We start from the raw sequence: 19,238 nt of genomic DNA on the forward strand, positions 1-19,238 counted from the left end.
GCCTCTGACATTCATGCCTTGGTAGCTAATGATTTAAAACTGCTTCCATGTGGGGTGTAGTGGACCTGGAACAGTCTTCCCTTTAAACCAGTGGCTCTCAGTGGGGGGAATTTTGCTCCCCTGGGGACATTTGGCAATGTGGGTGCATATTTTTGCATGTCACAACTAGGGATGGGGGTTCTCTGGTCACCAGAAACCAGGGGTGCTGCTTAGCTTCTTCGGAGGCCCTGGACAGCCTCCTGCAAGAATGACCCAGTGCCACGCAGTGTGGCTGACACTGACCGGTAGATCCATCCTGAAGTAAAGGAGCAACGTGCCCGCTCTTCATTCCAGTCTGGGGTGGGGGGGCTTGGGGCAAAACCATTCAGAGTCCTACCCCTGGGACCCACCAGGGTTGCCCTGGAAGCGTGCTAGTAGCCCAGGGACAGGGCGGAGGTAGTCTGTGAGGCAGCAGGTGCCTTTAGGGCCTGAATATCTGCAGGCTGTGTATGCGAGACGTGCATGCTCACTTCTGTGGAAATGCCAAAAATAAGGAATCTCTGCTGCTTCTGACAGGGACAGCAGCTGAGGATGTGTCCATCCTGATCCCTGGGTGCTTTTTTACTTTTTTAAAAAATTTGCCATGGAAGGTGTGGGACAGGATATAGGACCAGACAATTGCCAGTGGTTCTCCTCAGATGTCAGTTGGTTAAGCTTCTCGGCTCCCCACAGCTCTCACCGTGCCCACCTACATGGTGTGTACGTCGATGCCCAGGATAATTTGTGTGAAGGCTCTACCTGGCCAGTGAGCATCTTTGAAATCAGAAGTTAAATATGCAGGGAGTTTATGCTTTAAAGCAGACCAAAGATGATCAGTTGGCCATTGGGTTGCTGAGAGCCAGCAAACACATTTGAAAGTGGGTTGCATCTAAGGTAATACTGTCTTTTGCTTGGGCAGAATTTTCTTCTTGTAGGACTCGTCAGTGGGGCTGCAGTGGATCTGTTGCCCCAGTGGGTTGGGGCTGTTCGTGTAGCCAGTGGGGAGGATGGGTGGCAGGGAATGGCTCTGACTGGGGGAGAGCTGCTGGCATTAAGGCAGGAGAACATTCTTTGTGACCCCGCCTCCGCCTCCCCCAGCTAAGAGTAGTGGGACTCTGCCTCCGTGGGCAGTAACCGCGTGGGAGAAGAGGGTTTCCAGGTCAGAAAGCAAGGTGAGTATCCTGGGAAAACAGCAGTAAGCTTTGCAGAAGGAGAGCGGCCAAATGCATGAGGTTGAGTACACCAAATCTGTTCAGGGAAGCGTTTCCTTAGGAGGGCTTGGAGACCAAGTGGGTTGGTTTGCTTGAAGATAAGTCACATCCATCTCTAGAAAAGGGGATTTAGAGCACTGTCCACAGCAAACATGAGTCATTGCCTCATGTTTTCTGTGACAAATTTGCAAGAGTCATGTGGTAGAGGCTCTGGAAGTTTGTGTCTCAGGTAGTTTGTGTTTTAAATGGTTTAGCCCGATACTAAATCCGGCTTTCTCTCCTCCTGGCCCCTCTGTTGCAAATACTTGAGCTCAGGGAACACGGTTCTCTCTCCTATTTAAACACACAATTCTTCTTTGTACTTTTATCTCCACTTCTTGTGTCATTTCTCTTTCTCTCTGCATTTTATTATGGCTATTATCTCTGTTTACTAGTTTTGTCTCTGATTAGAGTAAACAATGAGAGCTGAGTGTCTTTTCAGTTTGAGGCTTTTGAGCCATTCTTTATGCCGGCCACTGGGCTAGTTTACTATATTCATTCCCTTTATTGAGTCCCTTAACTACTCTGTGAATTAGAGTTTATCAATTACATTTTGTGAAGTAGGGAACTGTGGCTCAGGGAAGTTAAGCGGCTAAGGCTGAATTATGTGGGGTTATAAGGATGGACTTGCCTGGGAACAAATAATTTTATGGTATATAAATGGTACACCAATAAAAATTTAGAAAAACACCGATTCTACCACCTTTTAGCTCTGGGAGTTTGGGCAAGTTATTTAACTGCTCTGTGCCTGGTCTCTCACATCTGTTAAATGGGAGCATTATTAGTTGCTCATAGTGTGCTAGAATTAGACAAATTAGTGCACATGATGTGCTTTGAACAGCGCTGGCACACTGTTGGTATGGCTGCTGTTCCTGTGGCCAGTCTGGGGTTTGGAGACTGGTCTGCTGGATTCTGAAGCCCATGTTCCCGGCCATTGAATGCTGTGCTCTTCTCAGCCCATGGCATTGTGCCTTGTCAGCCAGCAAGGGTTAACTTGATATTTGTAGAATGAATGAATGCCTTTGGAATTTGGGGTAGTGGTGGTTCTCCAGGTAAAATGAATTTGCAAAAAGATGAGAACATCCCTTGGGATTCATGGGAGAAGCGGAACACTAGGTCAGAGTTTTGGAAAATCTGTTTGCATTTCTTAGCCTGGGCTGCAAAAGGAAAAACAGCTTTTCAAACTGGTTGTTTGAAATGTGGAAATACGGCTTCGTGATGGTGATGGTCTGTCTCCAGACATTGCCAGGGAGCCCTGGTGCTCAGGTCGGGGCAGTGGTGGGAATTCCTTTCTACAGTCCAGAAAACTTGCACTGGGGCTAGCATGAGAGGACCAAGCAGTGAGCAGATCAGGTGCCTGGTTCTGAGATAAGTAGCCCCAACTGCTAATTGTACAGAGAGAGGCAGGAAAGACTGTGTGTTTGTTGAGCATCCAAGATAGGATGTTTTTTCAGGGTGTAGCTATCACTTGCATCGTTGATTTCTGCAAATGTGAGCTGCAGAATCTGTAACAGTGTTTTCTCACGAATTTAAATGCTGTAGAGGTAAGCTTAGGGAAGTGAGTAGGACATAGAAGATCAAGGGTGTTGTTAGGGAAGGGCTGGTAAAGACATACACTCTCCTGGCACAGCTTTGAGATGGGTGGAGTTTGTGCTTTGTTACACCTTCTGTCCTTCCTAGCAGAGCTATTCCTGGCCCTCCCATTTAGTAGGGAGTGGATGCATCGCACAAGTTGGTCATATACATTCTTGTCCATAGGAGGACAGAAGTGCAGCAAGCAGACAATACTGAGTTGGGGGACAGCCTGCGGCCTCCAGGAGGGAGTGGCATTGATGCTCAGGCCCAAAGGGCATACTGGTATTGCTGGTAGAGCAGTGGGGAGAGGCTCAGCCTAGCTAGGACCTGAGAAAAGTCCAGAGGAGGCTGGAGAGGGAGGCTGGGGCCAGAGTGTGCACAGTGTACAGGCCCTGGGGGGATTTTGTCCAAATGAATAGGCTTTAAGCAAGGATGGGATGTGGGTTTGCAAGGATGACGCTGGTTTCTTGGTGATGTATATAGATTGAAGAGGAACTGGGCTGGGTGTGAGGACTGGGGAGGGGGGGTGGGGATTGGACATGGAAGATGGTGAGAACAGGTGGCCTGGCTGAGCCTTTATCCTTGGAGCAGTCCTGTGTTTTGAAAAGCCAATTTGCCTCTCTCAGAACTGCTAATCTCTCTGTTGGCTATTGAGGGAATTTGTGTTTGTCTACAGTCTGTTTTCAGATCCCTGGACTTTGGGCTGCAGGGAAGTCTTTACTGTTGCTCACGTGCATTACTCTAAACCTATGGCTCATGGAAACCCCAATGAAAAACACGTTCTCCTTAGACGACTCTTAACTCTGCCTGCAAGACTATCCTCTTTCTGTTATCGCATTTAAAAAGTCTGATTGTATTTGGGAGGAAGAGAGGGCAGTTTTGGGGTGAGAGCACATACTTTCTGCTGCTTGATTTTTTTTTTTTTTTAGTCTATTTGAACTCTAAACCAACAGTAACTCAGATAATGAACTGACATGTACAATTAAGAGTTCAAGAATTCAGAAGACATTGTTGAAATTGCTGTGAGTTCTGTATTACAGTAAACAGATATGTTTTCCTTCTTTCCTTTGGTTTTAAAAAAAGTCCCAGGGCAACTTAGAGCATCCAGTTCTCTAGAGCTGTTTTAATCATGTTCTGTGCTGGGCATTCTTGGAACAGTTTGTCATACACTTTTATTATTTCAGAGGTAGAGAAAAAGATTGTTCTGCTTATTTCTCCTGTTGAATGTTGAATTAAGGTAGGTTAGGATGGGACTGGTGACATGAGTAATTCATACCTTTGCTGGTTGTCACTGGGGAATATTTATTGCTTAGAAATTATTTTCTAAACAAACTATTTCCCTGAAAAAACAGAAGACATTGTACTCAGGTCTTGTATACACACTGTCTTAGCTCACAAAGTTACATCTCTGGATTGTAGAGTCTGGATCTGCACCGTCCAGTACTATAGCCACTAGCCACATGTGGCAATCGTTCTATGGGTGTTCTGGATTGAGACATGCAATGAGTGTAGAATACCCACCGGACTTTGAGAATTAGTATAGAAAAATGTAAAATATCTCAATACACTTTTTATATTGATGACCTGTTGAAGGGATAATATTTGTATCCATTGGGTAAAGTAAAATATTAAAATTAATTTTACTTACTTTTGCTTCTAAAAAAATGTTGCTAGAAAATTTTAAATTCTATGCATGGGTTGCAGCAATTTAGTTGAGGGGGGCGGAGCGATGGTCTAAAGATGCTCTCACCCAAGAGGCTCACGGGGACCTGCGGCCATCCCGCAGGGAGCTAGTGAAAGGTTTCCTTTGGAGTCCTGCCAGCTGCCTGTGATAACTGCTGCCACTGTCCCAAGGAGACCTGTGAACTGCGTTCTTTGCTCAGCTGCTCCAGCGTCTGCCGCCTGCAAGCGATGCTGCTTATTCCCAGTCTGACTGATGACAGGAAGAGCACACATACTTGTAAGTCAGCTTTCTGAGAACAAAGGGTGTTTAAGGAGTTCTTGATCAGTGGGGTCTGCAGAGCTTTAGGGACACTCTTCTGATGCCTGATAGCATTTGGTGGGCTGCCCATGATCTGCATTCTGGGTTAGCCACCCAGGAGTTTGGTCCTTGCTGTTTGGCTGTGATCTGCTTGCATCTTAAATAAATCTCTTTTGGGGCCTTGTGTACTCTTCTGACAAGTAAAGGGGTTTGGACCCTTTCGGCCCTGCCCTTCTAAATCCTTTAGCCCACGGTAGGATGCCCCCAGGGGGAGCCGTCACTGTATGTAACCCATAAAGGAGACAGTGAAGGGGGGAGTGGTGGTTTCCCTAGATTGCCAGCGTCTTTTGACAAACCTCTGCGGCATTTGTATGGAGAAAAGTTTGGACTGTATGCTGTCAGAGGCCTTCTAGTTTGCCTGGTGCTAACGAGAGAGCAGCGCACGGGCATTCTGTCGAAGTCTGTGATGAAGATTTATTGCCATTTGAAAAGCTGAGTTGTGGGCTTAAATGTGGGTTTACATGGTTTCTGTAGGGCAGCAGGTGTCACACAGCAGCAGAACAATTGGAATAGGTCTTGCAGTAGGATGTTACGGTGTAGGGGTGTCATGGTATTGCAGAGTCCCTAAATAACGCCAATATAGGACATTTTTTAGGTGATGTTTAGCAAGCCGTGCAATTTGATATACGGGCAGTATATGGGAACTTCTAAAATAATTTTTAAATGACATTTATAGTGACTTTCAGCTAAATTTCAAAACAAATACTTGGATTGCATTGAGCAGTAATTATTGGAATAAATAACACCTGTAGTGATGTATGCCAGCATTAAGTAGTAGATTACTCAGGACTGATGCGTTCCATTTGTAGACAGAATATTTATGTCCTTAACCTTGTTTCCTCCTTTCCTTCCTGGTTGTATTAGGACCTAATGCTTTTCCCTCTAGGGGAAGCTGTTTAGGTTAGTGGTTTTAAACCCAGTGCTCTAGTTTATGCTGATACTTGCTTTGCATGGAGTTCCAAAGAGCACCAAATGTTTGGAATCTCTGAGTTGGTGAATTTGGGGGTGGGTGGGAAGAGCCCCTGATCATTTGGGTAACCACCTGGAAGGCCCTGGCCCCATCCTTCCAAGGACTGGCACAGAGAAGCCTTCGCACCTCAATTGGTCCAGATTCGTGGTGGGGGGTGAGGTGGCAGGGAAGTGGCTGAAGACCCAGCCCCACCATTGCAGCCGTGCACATTTGGAGTTAGTCCCTGGCTGTTGAGTTTAAGAGCTCCATGGGTGTTTGATTCTGCTGTGAAGTTAGGGATGAGAGTCTCCTTTCTAGACTTTCTATCCATGATAGTTCTTTGAAGTTTGCTTGGTCACGTGCTCGTGGCATCTGAGTCCTGACTTTTCTCTGTGTAGCTGCCTGCCTTCCTGCTTCACCCTCTGTCCTTGGCCCACTGTTACAGGAGGGCCCCTGTGCCTTAAGGGTTCACCCTTGAGGGTGTTACTGCATGCATGCCCTTACTTCTGGCAATGTGTCAGGAGCTTTTACTCTTGGTGGTTGAGGAGTGCTTAGATTGTGGCTGGAGTGATTTGAGAAGAATACAGTTGGTGGAAAGCCGAGTTGCTGGACTCACTCCAAAGAAATTTCCTTTGTCCCTATCTAGCAAAGCTGCTCCTTTGCTGGGTCAAGCCCGTTCTCACCACTGATCCTCAGGTGGTGGCTTCCTGGGAACAGGAAAGGGGAGCAGTGGGCCTTCATTTTGGATCAGGGCTACTTTGGTCTAGACGGGGTCTGGCATCAGGGAGCCAGGAGGAACTGAGAGGACGGACCTTTTAGCTTTAGGACTTAGAGCTTCGTGTTACCTGCCCAGGATGGGACCTGGCCAGGTTTATTTGGCAGGATTCAGAGCTTCGTGTTACCCAGGATGGGCCCAAGGTTTATTCGGCAGGTCCCAGACTTCCATCTTCCAAGCTGGGCTCATTCTCCCCGTCCACCCCAGCAGGGTCCGAACTGCAGTGCCCGCTTCTGCCTGCCCATTGATTCTACTCAGGGAGATCTTGAGAACGTTCAAGTTTTGAGTGGCTGAGGGTGTTTTGAACTGAACTGGAATTAAAAGCTGATACCTCAAAATGACTTGGCTATTGTGAGGATTTTTGTTTTTTTGTTTGTAAAAACAGTTGGAAAAGTTTATTGCATTGTAAAACAATGTAATTTGGCCCACATTTTATTGGGAAAGGGAGAGGCAGCTTGAGTCTTTGGTGGTTTCTGAGAGCTTGATGGGTTAGAGTCTGAGCCTTAATTTTTCCCCAGGACTGGACAAAGGTGAATGCCATCATTGTTCAGCTGTGTGGAGCTGTTAATAGTTTATGGTTGGTGATTAAGCAGAGCGGGTAAGCCAATTTACAGTGTATCTCAGCCTACAGTGGCACTTGTCTAATTTGCAGAAAACTGGACTTTCAACTGAGGCTTTACCTGCCCCATGGGGTCTGTCCTCCTGTTCACCCTTCAGGACCCTGCTGTGGTGTCGCCTGCTTCCTGTGTCAGCCTCCCCAGCCGCAGGTGCTCTGTTTACCTCCCCAAATCAGTCCTGGTGGCATCAAGTTCAAATGATCTGTTTAGACTTTGTCTCTGTTGGACTGTGAGCTTCTGGAAGTAGGACTTGTATGTTACTGAATCTTGGACTGTGTCTGGCATGACATCTTTGTTGTTCAGTCAGTAAGTTGTCACTTCTTGTAAGGGATTTCTGATGATCTGCTGGCCATTTTAATCCCCACAGTAACCTCTGGGCGGTAGGTAGTGTTTCTCTTCTGCAGGTGAGGAAACTGAGGCCTGTGGAGGTTAGTTTGTCCCAGGCCAGCCAGGTGGCCGTGACGCAGTAAAGCCAGGATTCTCACCCAGGCCTTCTGAGCCCCTGGATCGAGCCATGCTGGAAACTGCAATACTGCCCGCGTGAGAAGAACCTCAGACAGTCCCCAGCTGGGGGATAGTCTATAGGAGCCTGACCTGTACTCTGCATGACAGTCAAGGCCGTTAAACAAGGAAAGTCAGGGAGACTGTCATACACCAGGGAAGACTCAAGGAGGCATCATGACCAAATGTGATGTCCTGGGGGGGTCCTGGGGAAGAAAGGGGACATCAGGGCGAGACTGGCGGAACCCAGGTGGAGTGTGGCCTGGCCTTCATGGTAGCGTGTCAGCGCTGGTTCCTTAGTGTGACAAGTGCACCAGAGCAACGTAAGATGCTAATAGTTGGGAAGACCTGTGTGAGGGATGGATGCGGGCAGTCTGTATTGTCTTAGCAACTTATCAGTGAAATCTAAAACTATCAGTAAAAAAGTTAAGAGCTGGCTTAATACAAGCGACACCACCATACACCCCACTGCGCTCCATGGCCCATCTCTGCTGGAGTGAGGTCTCCAGGGGTCCGCATGTCCTCACGCCTCGCTGCCGGTACTCACCCCACTGTCCTTGGATTTCAGCCCGAATTAGTGATGGAGACAAAGCCATTGGTTGCCTTAGGTTGTCGGACATGCTGTCTTCCTAAAGTGTCACTCTGTTCCCAGATCTCTGGATCCCAAGAGGAGATGGAATATGGAGAGAAATGCAAACAGATATTGGCACAGGAGATAAATAATTTTATTTAGATAAAATCTTAGGAGATGTTAAGCCAAACAGGTAACAGGCCCTTATGCCATTTAAAATGTTTCCATCCTTTTTGGCCCCACATTACCTTCTTGGTAGGGGTAACTTGTAGTTGTTATTTTTAAATGCTTTGTAATTGGAAAGCAACTGAAGTTGTAGTTTTGGTTGTTTGGAGGATAGATTGGTTCTCACAGGGAACTAGGCCTGTGCATCCTCAGGTTTTCTAGCAAGGGGTTCAAAGGAAAATTAAAGCAGTATAATGGCTGAGAGGTATCCTGGGTGTGACCCTGAAGGTGCCGGAAGTCATGCCCCAAATACATCCTGCCATGTTGTCTTGAAGGCCCTGAGGCTTGGAAGCCCTTTGGTAAGCCATCTCGTGGTCATCTTGTGCTTGCACAGCAGATAAGCCAGGTGACTCCTCGTTTTATACAGAGAGATCTCAAGTGACCAACAACTGCCCTGAGCCAGAGGTGGTGAAACTGCCATTTGAGCCCACACCTTCTGGGGCAGCATTGCGGCAGCTGCTGGCACCTTGTTCTGCTGTCTTCAGCGTCCCTACATCTCTGTGAGCAGCACTGTTCTTGCTGCTGACAAGAGCACTGGGTGTTGAGCAGAGCACTGAGGTCGGGCTGGGGGGTGAGAGTCAGTTAATACTGAGGCCCCCTCTGGTGTGTCCAGCTCTATGCAGGTGCCGGAGATTCCGGGATAGTCAAACTAGCCCACTCTTCCTCCTGTAAGACAAGTGATGTAAATCCTAATGTGACACACCATGGAGTTGAAGGGCTGAAGTAGTTCAGTGTTCTAGGGGAAGTACAGAAATTGGTAGCGGTCATTTGCATAGGTTGCTTGCAAAGTAAATTGCTTTCTAGATGTCTTCTGAAAGTCATGGCAGTTCCTTGCTACAAAAGTAATAGCCGATGTTCCTTTGTACTAATTTTTAGAGTTTCCACTTACAAGCCAACAAAAGAGGACTTTCTTGGCACATGTAGTGAGGGAGGTCAGGGAATGAACACGACCTTGGGATAATTGGATCCAGGGAGCAACTGAAATCAGATATTAGTCTACCTGTTGGTTTTTTTTTGTAGTTGTTTCTCTTTCCCTCTCTTTTTTTATATTTGTGATAAAGTTCCTGTATCATAAAAATCACCCTTTAAAGTACATAATTCAGTGGGTTTTTTGTATATTTACTACCTACTAGTATATTAGTATATACTAATACTGATATATAGTAATAGTGCATCCATCCCCATTGTCTATTTCAGAACATTTCTATCATTCCAGAGAGAAATCCCATACCTACTAGCAGCCACTCCCTATTTCCAGTCACTGCCTACACCCAGCCTTTCTGTCCCTATGGATTTATATTCTGACATTTCTTATAAATGGAATCATACAATGTGTGGTGCTTTGTGACTGCTTCCACTTACCTATGACATGCATCCCCTCTTCGTCCTTATCACTGAGTGAAATTCCATTGTACGACTATACCACATGAAAAAAATCTCCATCAGTTGATCGACATTAGGGTTTATTTTCAGTTTGGGGCTGTTTTAAATACTGCTATGAACAGTCATACACAAGTTTTCATGTGGGGATATCTGTTTTCATTTCTCTTGGGTCTATACCTGGGATTGAATGGCTGGGGCATAAGGTAATGTTAGTTGACCCTCTTGAATTACTAGACTGTCTTTCTGGAGCAGCTGCACCATTTTACTTTCAAACCAGCAGGGTATGAGTTCCCAGTTTTTCCACATTCTCGCCAACACATCATTTGTCTTTTTGATTCAACTCAGTTATCTTCTAAGTATCTTTTATTTCAGAACATAGGAGTTTGCGAAAAACACGAACTGTTTATGAAATGTAATGTGATTCTGCAAAGGAATTAATTAGGATGTATGCAACAGAAGTGAGAAATAGCTGCTTTAAGTTTATTTACTTCCTGTTATGTTCTCAGACATTCATTTTTAGGAAGTAACAAACTCCTGTTCCAAGTAAGTTTGTATATTTTTTCTAAAAAGATAGTAGCCAGGATACTGCCAGGATTTCATTAAGATTATCCTATGTTTTTGTTTATATGTGGGTTTTTTGAAAAAACTTCTTGTCAAAAATTAGGACAACAAATTCTAGGAAACAAGAGGGTAAAGGACGTCTGGTATTATATTCCAGGAAGAGTGCAAACATCTTGAGATGGTTTTTTATTGCTCTTCTAGATCTCCTGCTATTTCTACTAAAAGGAAGAATGGGTTTTGTTTTGTGTCCCTTAGGATTTCCCACTAGTTTTTGAGAGTCCTTAGAATCGGTACAGTTTTATTCATTTTATAAAATCTGCATGTCCTTTCCCCCCATTTACCTACTTACCTTTCTTGTTCTGCTCCTTAGTGTTACATAATTATTACCTTTAGAAGAAAGAGACTAGATGGGGAAGGTATTAGAATAGGCACAGTTTATCTCTCATGTAGTGTAAGCTTCTCAGAGCAGGAACAATTTTATACACTTGAATCTTCCACAGTGCCTGATAAGGGGCTCAAAAGGTACTTATAGGAAGGATGGGCTGGTGGGTGGGAGGTTAAGTAGAGATGGATGGATGGCTATGGATAGATTGGTACATGGGTGAAGTGGCTCACAGATGGATGAATGCATTTTATGTATTTTGGCTGATTCCTTAGCTCCAATTTGTTTTCTCTTAGTCACGTAGCCAATACATACGTATTTAACTAATAAATGGGATAATTTGATTTTTCATTCCCTGGATTATTGTATTCCTACAGTGCTTGAGATCTCAATCACTCTGAGAGGTCTCATTTCTTTCAGTGTTAAATTGTTTCTGGTCACTATAGTTTAAAAGTTAAACTTAAAAATTTTAACTGAAAAGCTGTTTAAAAGAAATGTGAAGAAGGTAGGGAAAATTGGAATGTAAAAACAGGACCGAATCCGTTGGCAAGTTGGACTCCCATAACCATGGAATAAACTCTTTACAGAATCGCACATTCATAATTTAGGCATTTTTCCATTTAGTGTAGTTTGGTGTGGCTTTGATTTTGATGGTGAGCGGGATGTCAGTGAGGCTTCGTGTCTCAATGTGGTGGGGGAAATTGGGCAAAGGTTCCTTCATGTAGGTGATGCCTTTTACCGTTTTCTTCTTCTCTGTCCCTTTCCACCTCCTATTCATACCCTTTTCATTTTATCCTCAGTATGGAGGCTGCCCTTCCTAGTAGCTGATAGTGGTGACCAGAGTTTGACCAGAAGGGCAGGATAGTGGAAAAGAATATGGATGCCACGGGATCCTCCTCATTGGGAGGGTGCCCTGGGGAGCTTGAACTGACCAAAGGCGTGGGATGAATTGTCTGTGAAGCCTGTAGTGATGAATGCAGACAAGCCTCAGTTTACAGCCATACTGATTTATTAGGGGTATTTGTAAGTTAGTTGTTTGGGACACTACAGGTCTCCCTGTGAAAATGGTATTGTAAGTGATCCTTAGGCCTTATAGGCAAGCCCAAGAAATGATGTTAGTGATGGCAAAGCTGAAAGCTACAAATATATTGCAGCCGCAAATAGCTGGAAATACATTTTTTTCTTAAATCAAAATGCACACTATTTCAGCAATGCCTTTAAAGGCTTCTCTAGGCCAGTCTGGGGAGCCCCTTCAGGATGGGAGATTATATCTGAGCTGTGTAGCAGAGTGTCAGCAACCCATTTTTCTGTGGTATTTAATGGTGTGGCATCAGCCCCAGGGAAGGTAGGGCAGTTCTGGGGACTGCCTGTACAGAAAATGCCATTGCTGCCCCACAGCCAACAGGAAAATGGAACAAGCCTGGGAGCCTCAAACCACACGTGTTTAACATCAGGGGTTGTGTGCTCATTCCTCTCTTGAACCTCCCTTTAAAGTTTTCCTGCGTCCGTTATTGGTGCAGCTCTGGGCTTGGCACCTGGCTGAGTGCTGCATCCTTTGAGACCTGAGCAGCCGTGGGCTGAGTTGAACGTGCTTCTTTGGCATCTGATACAGTTGTTCAAAAAGAATCAGGTCAAAAACTCTGCAGTCGCGAGGTGCAGAAACGAGTCGGAGATCACTCAGCTACCGTGGGCCCCCACTTTGCTGTGTGACCAGGGGATGAAGGAACACACCCGCTGCCCTGGGGATGCTTGGGGTGGGCAGCCGCCCTGCTGCTCACTCTTCCCAGGTCCCCTTCGAGGGGTGGCTGGCTCTGCAGGTGACAAGTCTCAGGTTCCACCTTCCCTGGTCTTTTCAGAATCTCCTGGGTCTGTGCCAGCCAGCGCCCACCCTTGTTCCCACTGCTTGTGTTCACACTGCATTTTTCATACTCATTTCGTACGTGTGATTATGCTCCTCTCCCCAGTGTCCTCTGCCCTGTTTCCAAGCTTTCTGACAAGTTTGGATGCTTTGCGGTTGAAATCACTCCTGAGGCAAAAGAGCACCATGGTAAGGTTCTGTGTGTGCAGCTCCAGCCATCTGCATAAAAACATTAAAAGTCAGTTCTAATTAACATTAAAGTGGATTAAAAAAAAACATGGACAGAGGAGGGAGCGTCCCTCTATTTCCATCAAATTGGCCTCTGTGAACTTTTTCCTTATGTTCATCAAATGTTTTGACTCATTGCAGAAGCCACTCCCTCCCTTCTGTGTACACTCAGCTTAATGTCCCAGGATATTAGCTCTGCCCCAGGTATACTGTGTCTGGGCTGATCCTGCTTCTGGAGGTTGTAGACATGCTTAGAATTTAGACAGTGGAATTTGCTCTCAATTAGGTCACCAACAGTAAATGATTTTGAAAACTCGTTTAACTTGGTCGTGACTGTAGAACCTTCTCACTCTAGACCAGAGGTTCTCAACTAGGACAAACTCCTTATCCCCAACCAGTAACCTCAAACTAAATGTCAGTAGTGCCGAGGTTGAGAAACCAGCATTAGAACTTCGTATGTTACAAAAGCCATGAGTCCTCTGAGGTGGATTTGAGTAATGAGAATTAGAAAAAAAAAATGTTAAAAAGGTATTCCTACTTTCAACAGAAAAAAAAAGGCTGTAAAACAGGAAATATCTCACTTATATGTGGAATCTGCACCCCTGCCCGCCTCCCCCCAATGCATAGATAAAGAGAACTGCTTGGCAGTTGCTAGAGGCAGGGGTGGGTGAAATGGATGAAGGGGCTCAAAAGGTACAAACTTCCAGTTACAAGTCATTCAGTTCTGGGAAGGTAGTGTACAGCATGGTGACTGTAGTTAAGACTGTATTGTATATTCAAAAGTTGTTAAGAGAGTAGACCTTAAAAGTTTCCATCCCAAGTAAAAACATTTGTAACTGTGTAGTGACATGTTAACTAGATTTACCATGGTGAGCGTTTTGTAATCTGTGCCTGTATGGAATCATATTGTACACCTGAACTAATGAATGTCAGTTGTATCTCAAAACAAAGATGGAGAAGTGCTATTCAAAATCCTTGGTACTGTAATATAATATCCACATCTAATTTTAGGAATTCAGTATCAAGAACAGGGTGAATACGTGTCCCCCCCACCTTGTACGTTACACATCTAAGCCAGATTGCTTCTTTACCAAGTCATTACAGCAAAAGAGAACCAACTGCAGGCTGCTGAATTTACTGTAGATTTAGATAGTCATATTAGTTTATCCATTACAAAAGTACTTGACCTCTTGTTTGTAAAAAATAAAAAAAAAAGATCACGTTTCAAGAACAAGTTGTGACTTTAACACATAGGTAGTTAGAGAATCCTAAATGTGGTCCTTACCACAGGCCAAGTAAGCACCTCTGGGAGGAAAGTAGGTGTTCCCTGTCCTGGATCCAAGACTGAGTTGTGTGTTTGGCTAAAGAATGTTTTCTGTTCCACAAATCTGTAATTAGAACATGCCATGCGGCATGGTACTTAAAGCCCATCATCATTTATCTCTTTGTAGGGTTGTTTCCTTACCTTATTTTTAAACTTCTTTCAAAATCCAGGAAAGAAAATAATTTTAAAATGCAAAGAGTAATATTTTTTAAAAGGCAACAGTAGCTTAAAGCCTGTGATGGTGATGTTATCTTCTGGACCTTCAAGTTGTGATCAGTAGACTTTTTGTGCAAAGGCTGAGAAGGTGTGTGTTTCAGGCTGCTTCTCATTGCCGTAGTGCTGGGAAGGAGCCAGGTAAAATTCGTTGCCGGGGAGGCACTGCAAGCCACAGGCAGTTAGCAGCGATTTATGGTTATCTTCCAGGGAAGAGGCTAGTAATTGAGCACCGTGAGACACTGATGCGGTTTGCTAGAGCTTCGCCTTTGATTAGCTTGGGCAGGTCTCCTGGGTGGCCTCTTAGCGCCCCTAGTTGAAGTTAATGGAGAACAGGGACCTAAATTCAACACAGATCTTCAGAATTTTAACACAAGCCCTTTTTGTGGGTTTGTGTTTCTTGATACCTCTGTTGTTCAATGATAGGAATGTGATTGGGTTTCCCCAATTCTGGAATAGTTAAGGAAATGCATGTATAATAATTGAGAGGTATATAGTCTTGGAAATTAATTTTTCAGAAATGATTGGAAATTACCAAGGTGTAATCACATATAAGTTCACCCACTATAGGTTTGAAGTTGAGTAGAGTACATTTATATAGTGGCCATCAGCACAGTCCAGGTTTAGAACAGTTCCCTCACCTCCGAAGTTCTTTTTTCCAGATTTTACAGCAAGTCCCTCCCACACCTAGCTCTGGGCAGGGAAGAGGCTAGTAATTGGGCACCGTGGGACAGTGGTTGTCTATGGATTTGCCTTTTCCAGAGATTTCCTAGAGATGGAACCTTATAACGTGCACTCTTTCATGTGTGGCTGCTTTCACTTAGCATAATGTTTTTGGGATTCACCCTTGTGGGTGAGCATCCGTGATTTTTTTTTTTTTTTGGAAGAGTTCCATTGACTGGTTTTACCACATTTTGTTTGTCTCTATACTGGTTGGTGGATGTTTGAATGATTTCTAGTATTCAGCTATTATGAATAATGCTACTGTGAAAATTTACATACAAGACCTCTTTAAAAATCTCTCTTGAGTCGGTGAATATCCAGGAGTTGAATTGCTGAGACATATAAGATCATGTTTGGCTTTTTAAGAAGCTGCCGAGCTGCTTTTCAAAGTGGATGGGTACCATGTTACATCCCCACTGGTTTCTCCACATCATCACCAGCACTAGGTGTGGTTGGTCTTTTTATTACAGCCAGGAAATCATGTGTTGGCAATGGAAGATGGAACCCCTGTGAACCTCACTTTTGAAGAAAGGGTGGTATTGCTTGTCTTTGTATCTTAGGATTGCTTTGAAGATTAAAGGAGATGGGAATTTATATGAGAGTGCTTTGTATTGTAAAAATGTTACTGGTAATGTGCAGGAACGTTTTAACTAACACATTACCTGTCCCAGAGATTGAGATGAAAACTTGCCCAAATTTTAATAAAAATACGTATATTCTGGTCAGACTTGTTCCACATGCTTATACTTTATTTTTTAGTCAAACTGAACTTTCTCCATGTGTTAGGTTGCCTGTATGGTACATTAAATTATCAGCCTTATTTAACAATGACAGAATATAATGGCTTGTGTATGGTGGGCAAATGTTGCTTAAGCTTGGATGGTCTGGAAAATGTCTGCTTGTGATTTCATTTCCAAATCCCTGTGGGGGGCCTCTTTTCTGGACCTGGGCATATGTGTTTGAACGGAATGGAAGTAGACCATTTGGGAGCTCAGAGACTACACCAAGAACAATCTCTGTAAAAAAAAAAGTATCCATTTCAATGGGTTTACTTTGGAATTCTGATTCTATGAAAATTGTCAGTTCACGCTTTTTCAAAGAACAAAGGGAACGTTTGATTGTCTTTCCTTCCTACCTGTGGAAGACAGCTGCTCCTGTCAGGTGAACTGGCCAATGGGCTCTAGATTTGCAGTCTATGCTGGATTTCCTCAAACTTGCTTATCAGCAGCCCTTCACACCTGTTGAAAAAGACCTTTGGACTAAGGAAGTTGAACGGTGTGTTTGATTATGTAAGACTGTGTCAACAAAGGGCTTTCTAGTACTTCTAAAGGAGGCCGCAGAACCGCAACAAAACTCACGTTTAAGAAACTGCATGCCACGTAGTCTTGGGCAAGGGAGGTTTATGTTAATCCTGGTGACAGTTAATCCACCTATGTTTCATAGTAAAATCCTAATTGGATTCTTTCTAAATAGACAGTTTTGATAATTGGAAAACGTATGTGGAATCCTTTTTGATAAAAATGCAAGCAGTGGTGATAGCAAATGTAACGCCTTGGACAAAGGTTTTGGGAAGGGAGGTTCACTGTGAATAACTGCACGTGTTTACTTAATGAGTAAAAGTCCGCATGGCATATATGACTGACAATTTCCATTTGAGTGTGTGTGAGTGTAAGTACTTCAGAACTTTCAAATGCTGCGGTCTCTGACATATGACTTAAAAAGAGGATGACTATAGTAGTCCAGGCACTTGGGATCTTTTTCTAGAGCATTATGAATAATGTGGACTTTGTGTGGGATGATAGTTGAGAGAACAATATTTAGAGGATGGCTGAAGTAAATGTCCTCTTTGGAAACAGCTGTTTGCTAATAAATCAGGACTGACTGGCAGTTATCATTCATTCCTGCTGTTGCCCGTGTCTGAGCCCAAAGTGTGAATCAGGTATAGGGCCCACTGGTGCGGAGGTGTTATGTGTGTTCTTTAAAAAAGGCAGGCTTCAGGATTATAGAGAAATACTTGATGTTTACTTTTGATTGCTGCTGTTGATATTGTGGAGGGGTTCAACCCCTCTTTGCAGGGAAAGTTGAAGTATGGGGTTAAAATGGAAGAAGTGTTGAGACGAACAATTTAAAATCCCGTTATAAGGAGAAAGTGAGTGCTCGTGGGGAAGGCCTTGTGGAGGGTTTTGATAGAGGATGCAGGAGAGTGGCAGAAATGGCCAGGGGAATAGGTGAGCCCATCACAAGGGATCAGGGGCTGGTACCATTTCAACCTTGGTCTCCGGACACCTTGATCTCCTGGGAAATGATTGTAGGACCTTATTGCCGAGCCCCAGGGTCTCCCTAGCTGGTCCCAAAAGCTTTCATGGATCTCAGGGTCGACTTTCTGGGGATACTGAGTGTATTTTAAGCAGGGTTACCATTGGCACTAAGGGAGTGATTTTTAAGTTGGATTTTTTAATCATCTTAAATTTTACCTCCTTAGAAGGATGCAGGAGAGTGGAATGGCTGCATTTTTTTAAGGAGAAATAGAGTCAACGTGAGGTGTAGAAATGCAGGAGAGTGGAATGGCTGCATATTTTAAGGAGAAATAGAGTCAACGTGAGGTGTAGAAAGAGCACAGCATTAGGAGTGGGGGACATTTGAGAACTGGCTCGTGTGTCAGCTGTGCAGGGGCTTGGGCTCTGAGCCTGCCCTCCTGGAGAGGGATTTCTGTCTTACCCTGAGGCTTAGTGTTAAATCCATCAAGGAGGCACTCAGCACATAAATGAGATGCATCGTGGCCACTCCGTTACTGGAAGCTACTATTTTTGCATTTGATAACACAGTTCAAAGTAGTATGAAGTGATGAGTTTGCTTCTGCATTATTTTCCTTTTCTACTCTGTGTGAGAGCTGTGGGTAGCCTCTTATACTAGAAGTTGCATGTACCAAATGAGTATATTCTAAATGTTTCAATTAACATTTCAAGTCAAAACAGAAGTTAAATAGCCCAGTGAAATGAGGTTAAATTCTAGGAAAAAAGTTCATCTAAGAGCTATTTCAAGTGACAATTTAGCTATACTAGTTCCACTTTGATATACTGTGTCATAAAGACCTGCTCTTTGTTGTTTTTATTGGGATTGAAGAAATTGTTGAACGGAGTAGAAATAATTTGAAACATGAGGCTCAGTGTACATTCCATCGCATGGGTATACATCATATATCATAAAGATAATTCTCCACGATTTGACCAGGGAACACTCAGCTTCAACTTTTTATCACTTTTCTTAGAAACAAATGGTTTTCATGTTGTGAAATCAAAGGAAGAGGAAATTCAGCATTGAAAAGCTAAATATTATGCTTGTCTCATTTGTCCAGTGGGGAAATAAAAAATGGAAATGAAATCAATGCCAAAAAAATATTCCCCAGGTTAAAGCAATACGGTCTGCAAGTGGCTGTCTTTTGGGCTACGGTCTCAAACATTGGAGCGTATTAGTAGGTGTCTGGCGGAATCCCGGCCGACTTCATACCAGTGGATTAGGTTCTGATACTTAGATGTGATCCCTCTCTTGGAGGGTCTGGTTGACACAAGGGTTTGGTTCAAGTAGGAAGTCAGTGGAATGTTACGATATCCTACAAGTGGGCAAGTATGTGGGGCTCAGACCCACGGCCCAGGAAGATGGGGACCAGCAGATGATGAGTGCACCTTGGGGTGAAGCAGCATCGTGACCTGGTTGGCCCCTGTGTATTTTAGTAACGTCAGGGCTGTTATCCCCTTTGTGCTCTCTGGAATCAAAGTTGTGGCTGATGCTTCCTGAAGAGTCATTCTTTGCTTGTTTGAGAAAAACATTTGTTTTTCAAAATCTTACTTAAAAAAAAAATGTAGTAGTCATGTAATTTTGAGAGTAATTTGCCACAAGTGCAATCCAAACTCATAGTTAAATCCTGCTTGTTTTGTTTACAGGGAGCACGGGTCTGGCTGAGAGAAAATGGGCAGCATTTTCCAAGTACTGTAAATTCCTGTGCAGAGGGCGTTGTCGTATTCTGGACCGACTATGGCCAGGTGA

General features: G+C 44.1%; 1 protein-coding gene across 1 annotated transcript in view; it reads left to right on the forward strand.

Annotated features, from left to right (window-relative positions):
- The window catches only part of MYO10 (myosin X), a 210,736-nt gene that overhangs the window by 21,334 nt on the left and 170,164 nt on the right, over positions 1 to 19,238 (forward strand). Inside the window, exon 2 of the mRNA XM_057496186.1 lies at positions 19,136 to 19,234. Coding sequence (XP_057352169.1) covers positions 19,136 to 19,234 — 99 coding nt within the window. The remainder of the gene's footprint in view (positions 1 to 19,135; positions 19,235 to 19,238) is intronic.

This window comes from Manis pentadactyla, chromosome 2 (genome assembly GCF_030020395.1).
Source record: "Manis pentadactyla isolate mManPen7 chromosome 2, mManPen7.hap1, whole genome shotgun sequence".
In the NCBI taxonomy this organism is placed as follows: domain Eukaryota; kingdom Metazoa; phylum Chordata; class Mammalia; order Pholidota; family Manidae; genus Manis; species Manis pentadactyla.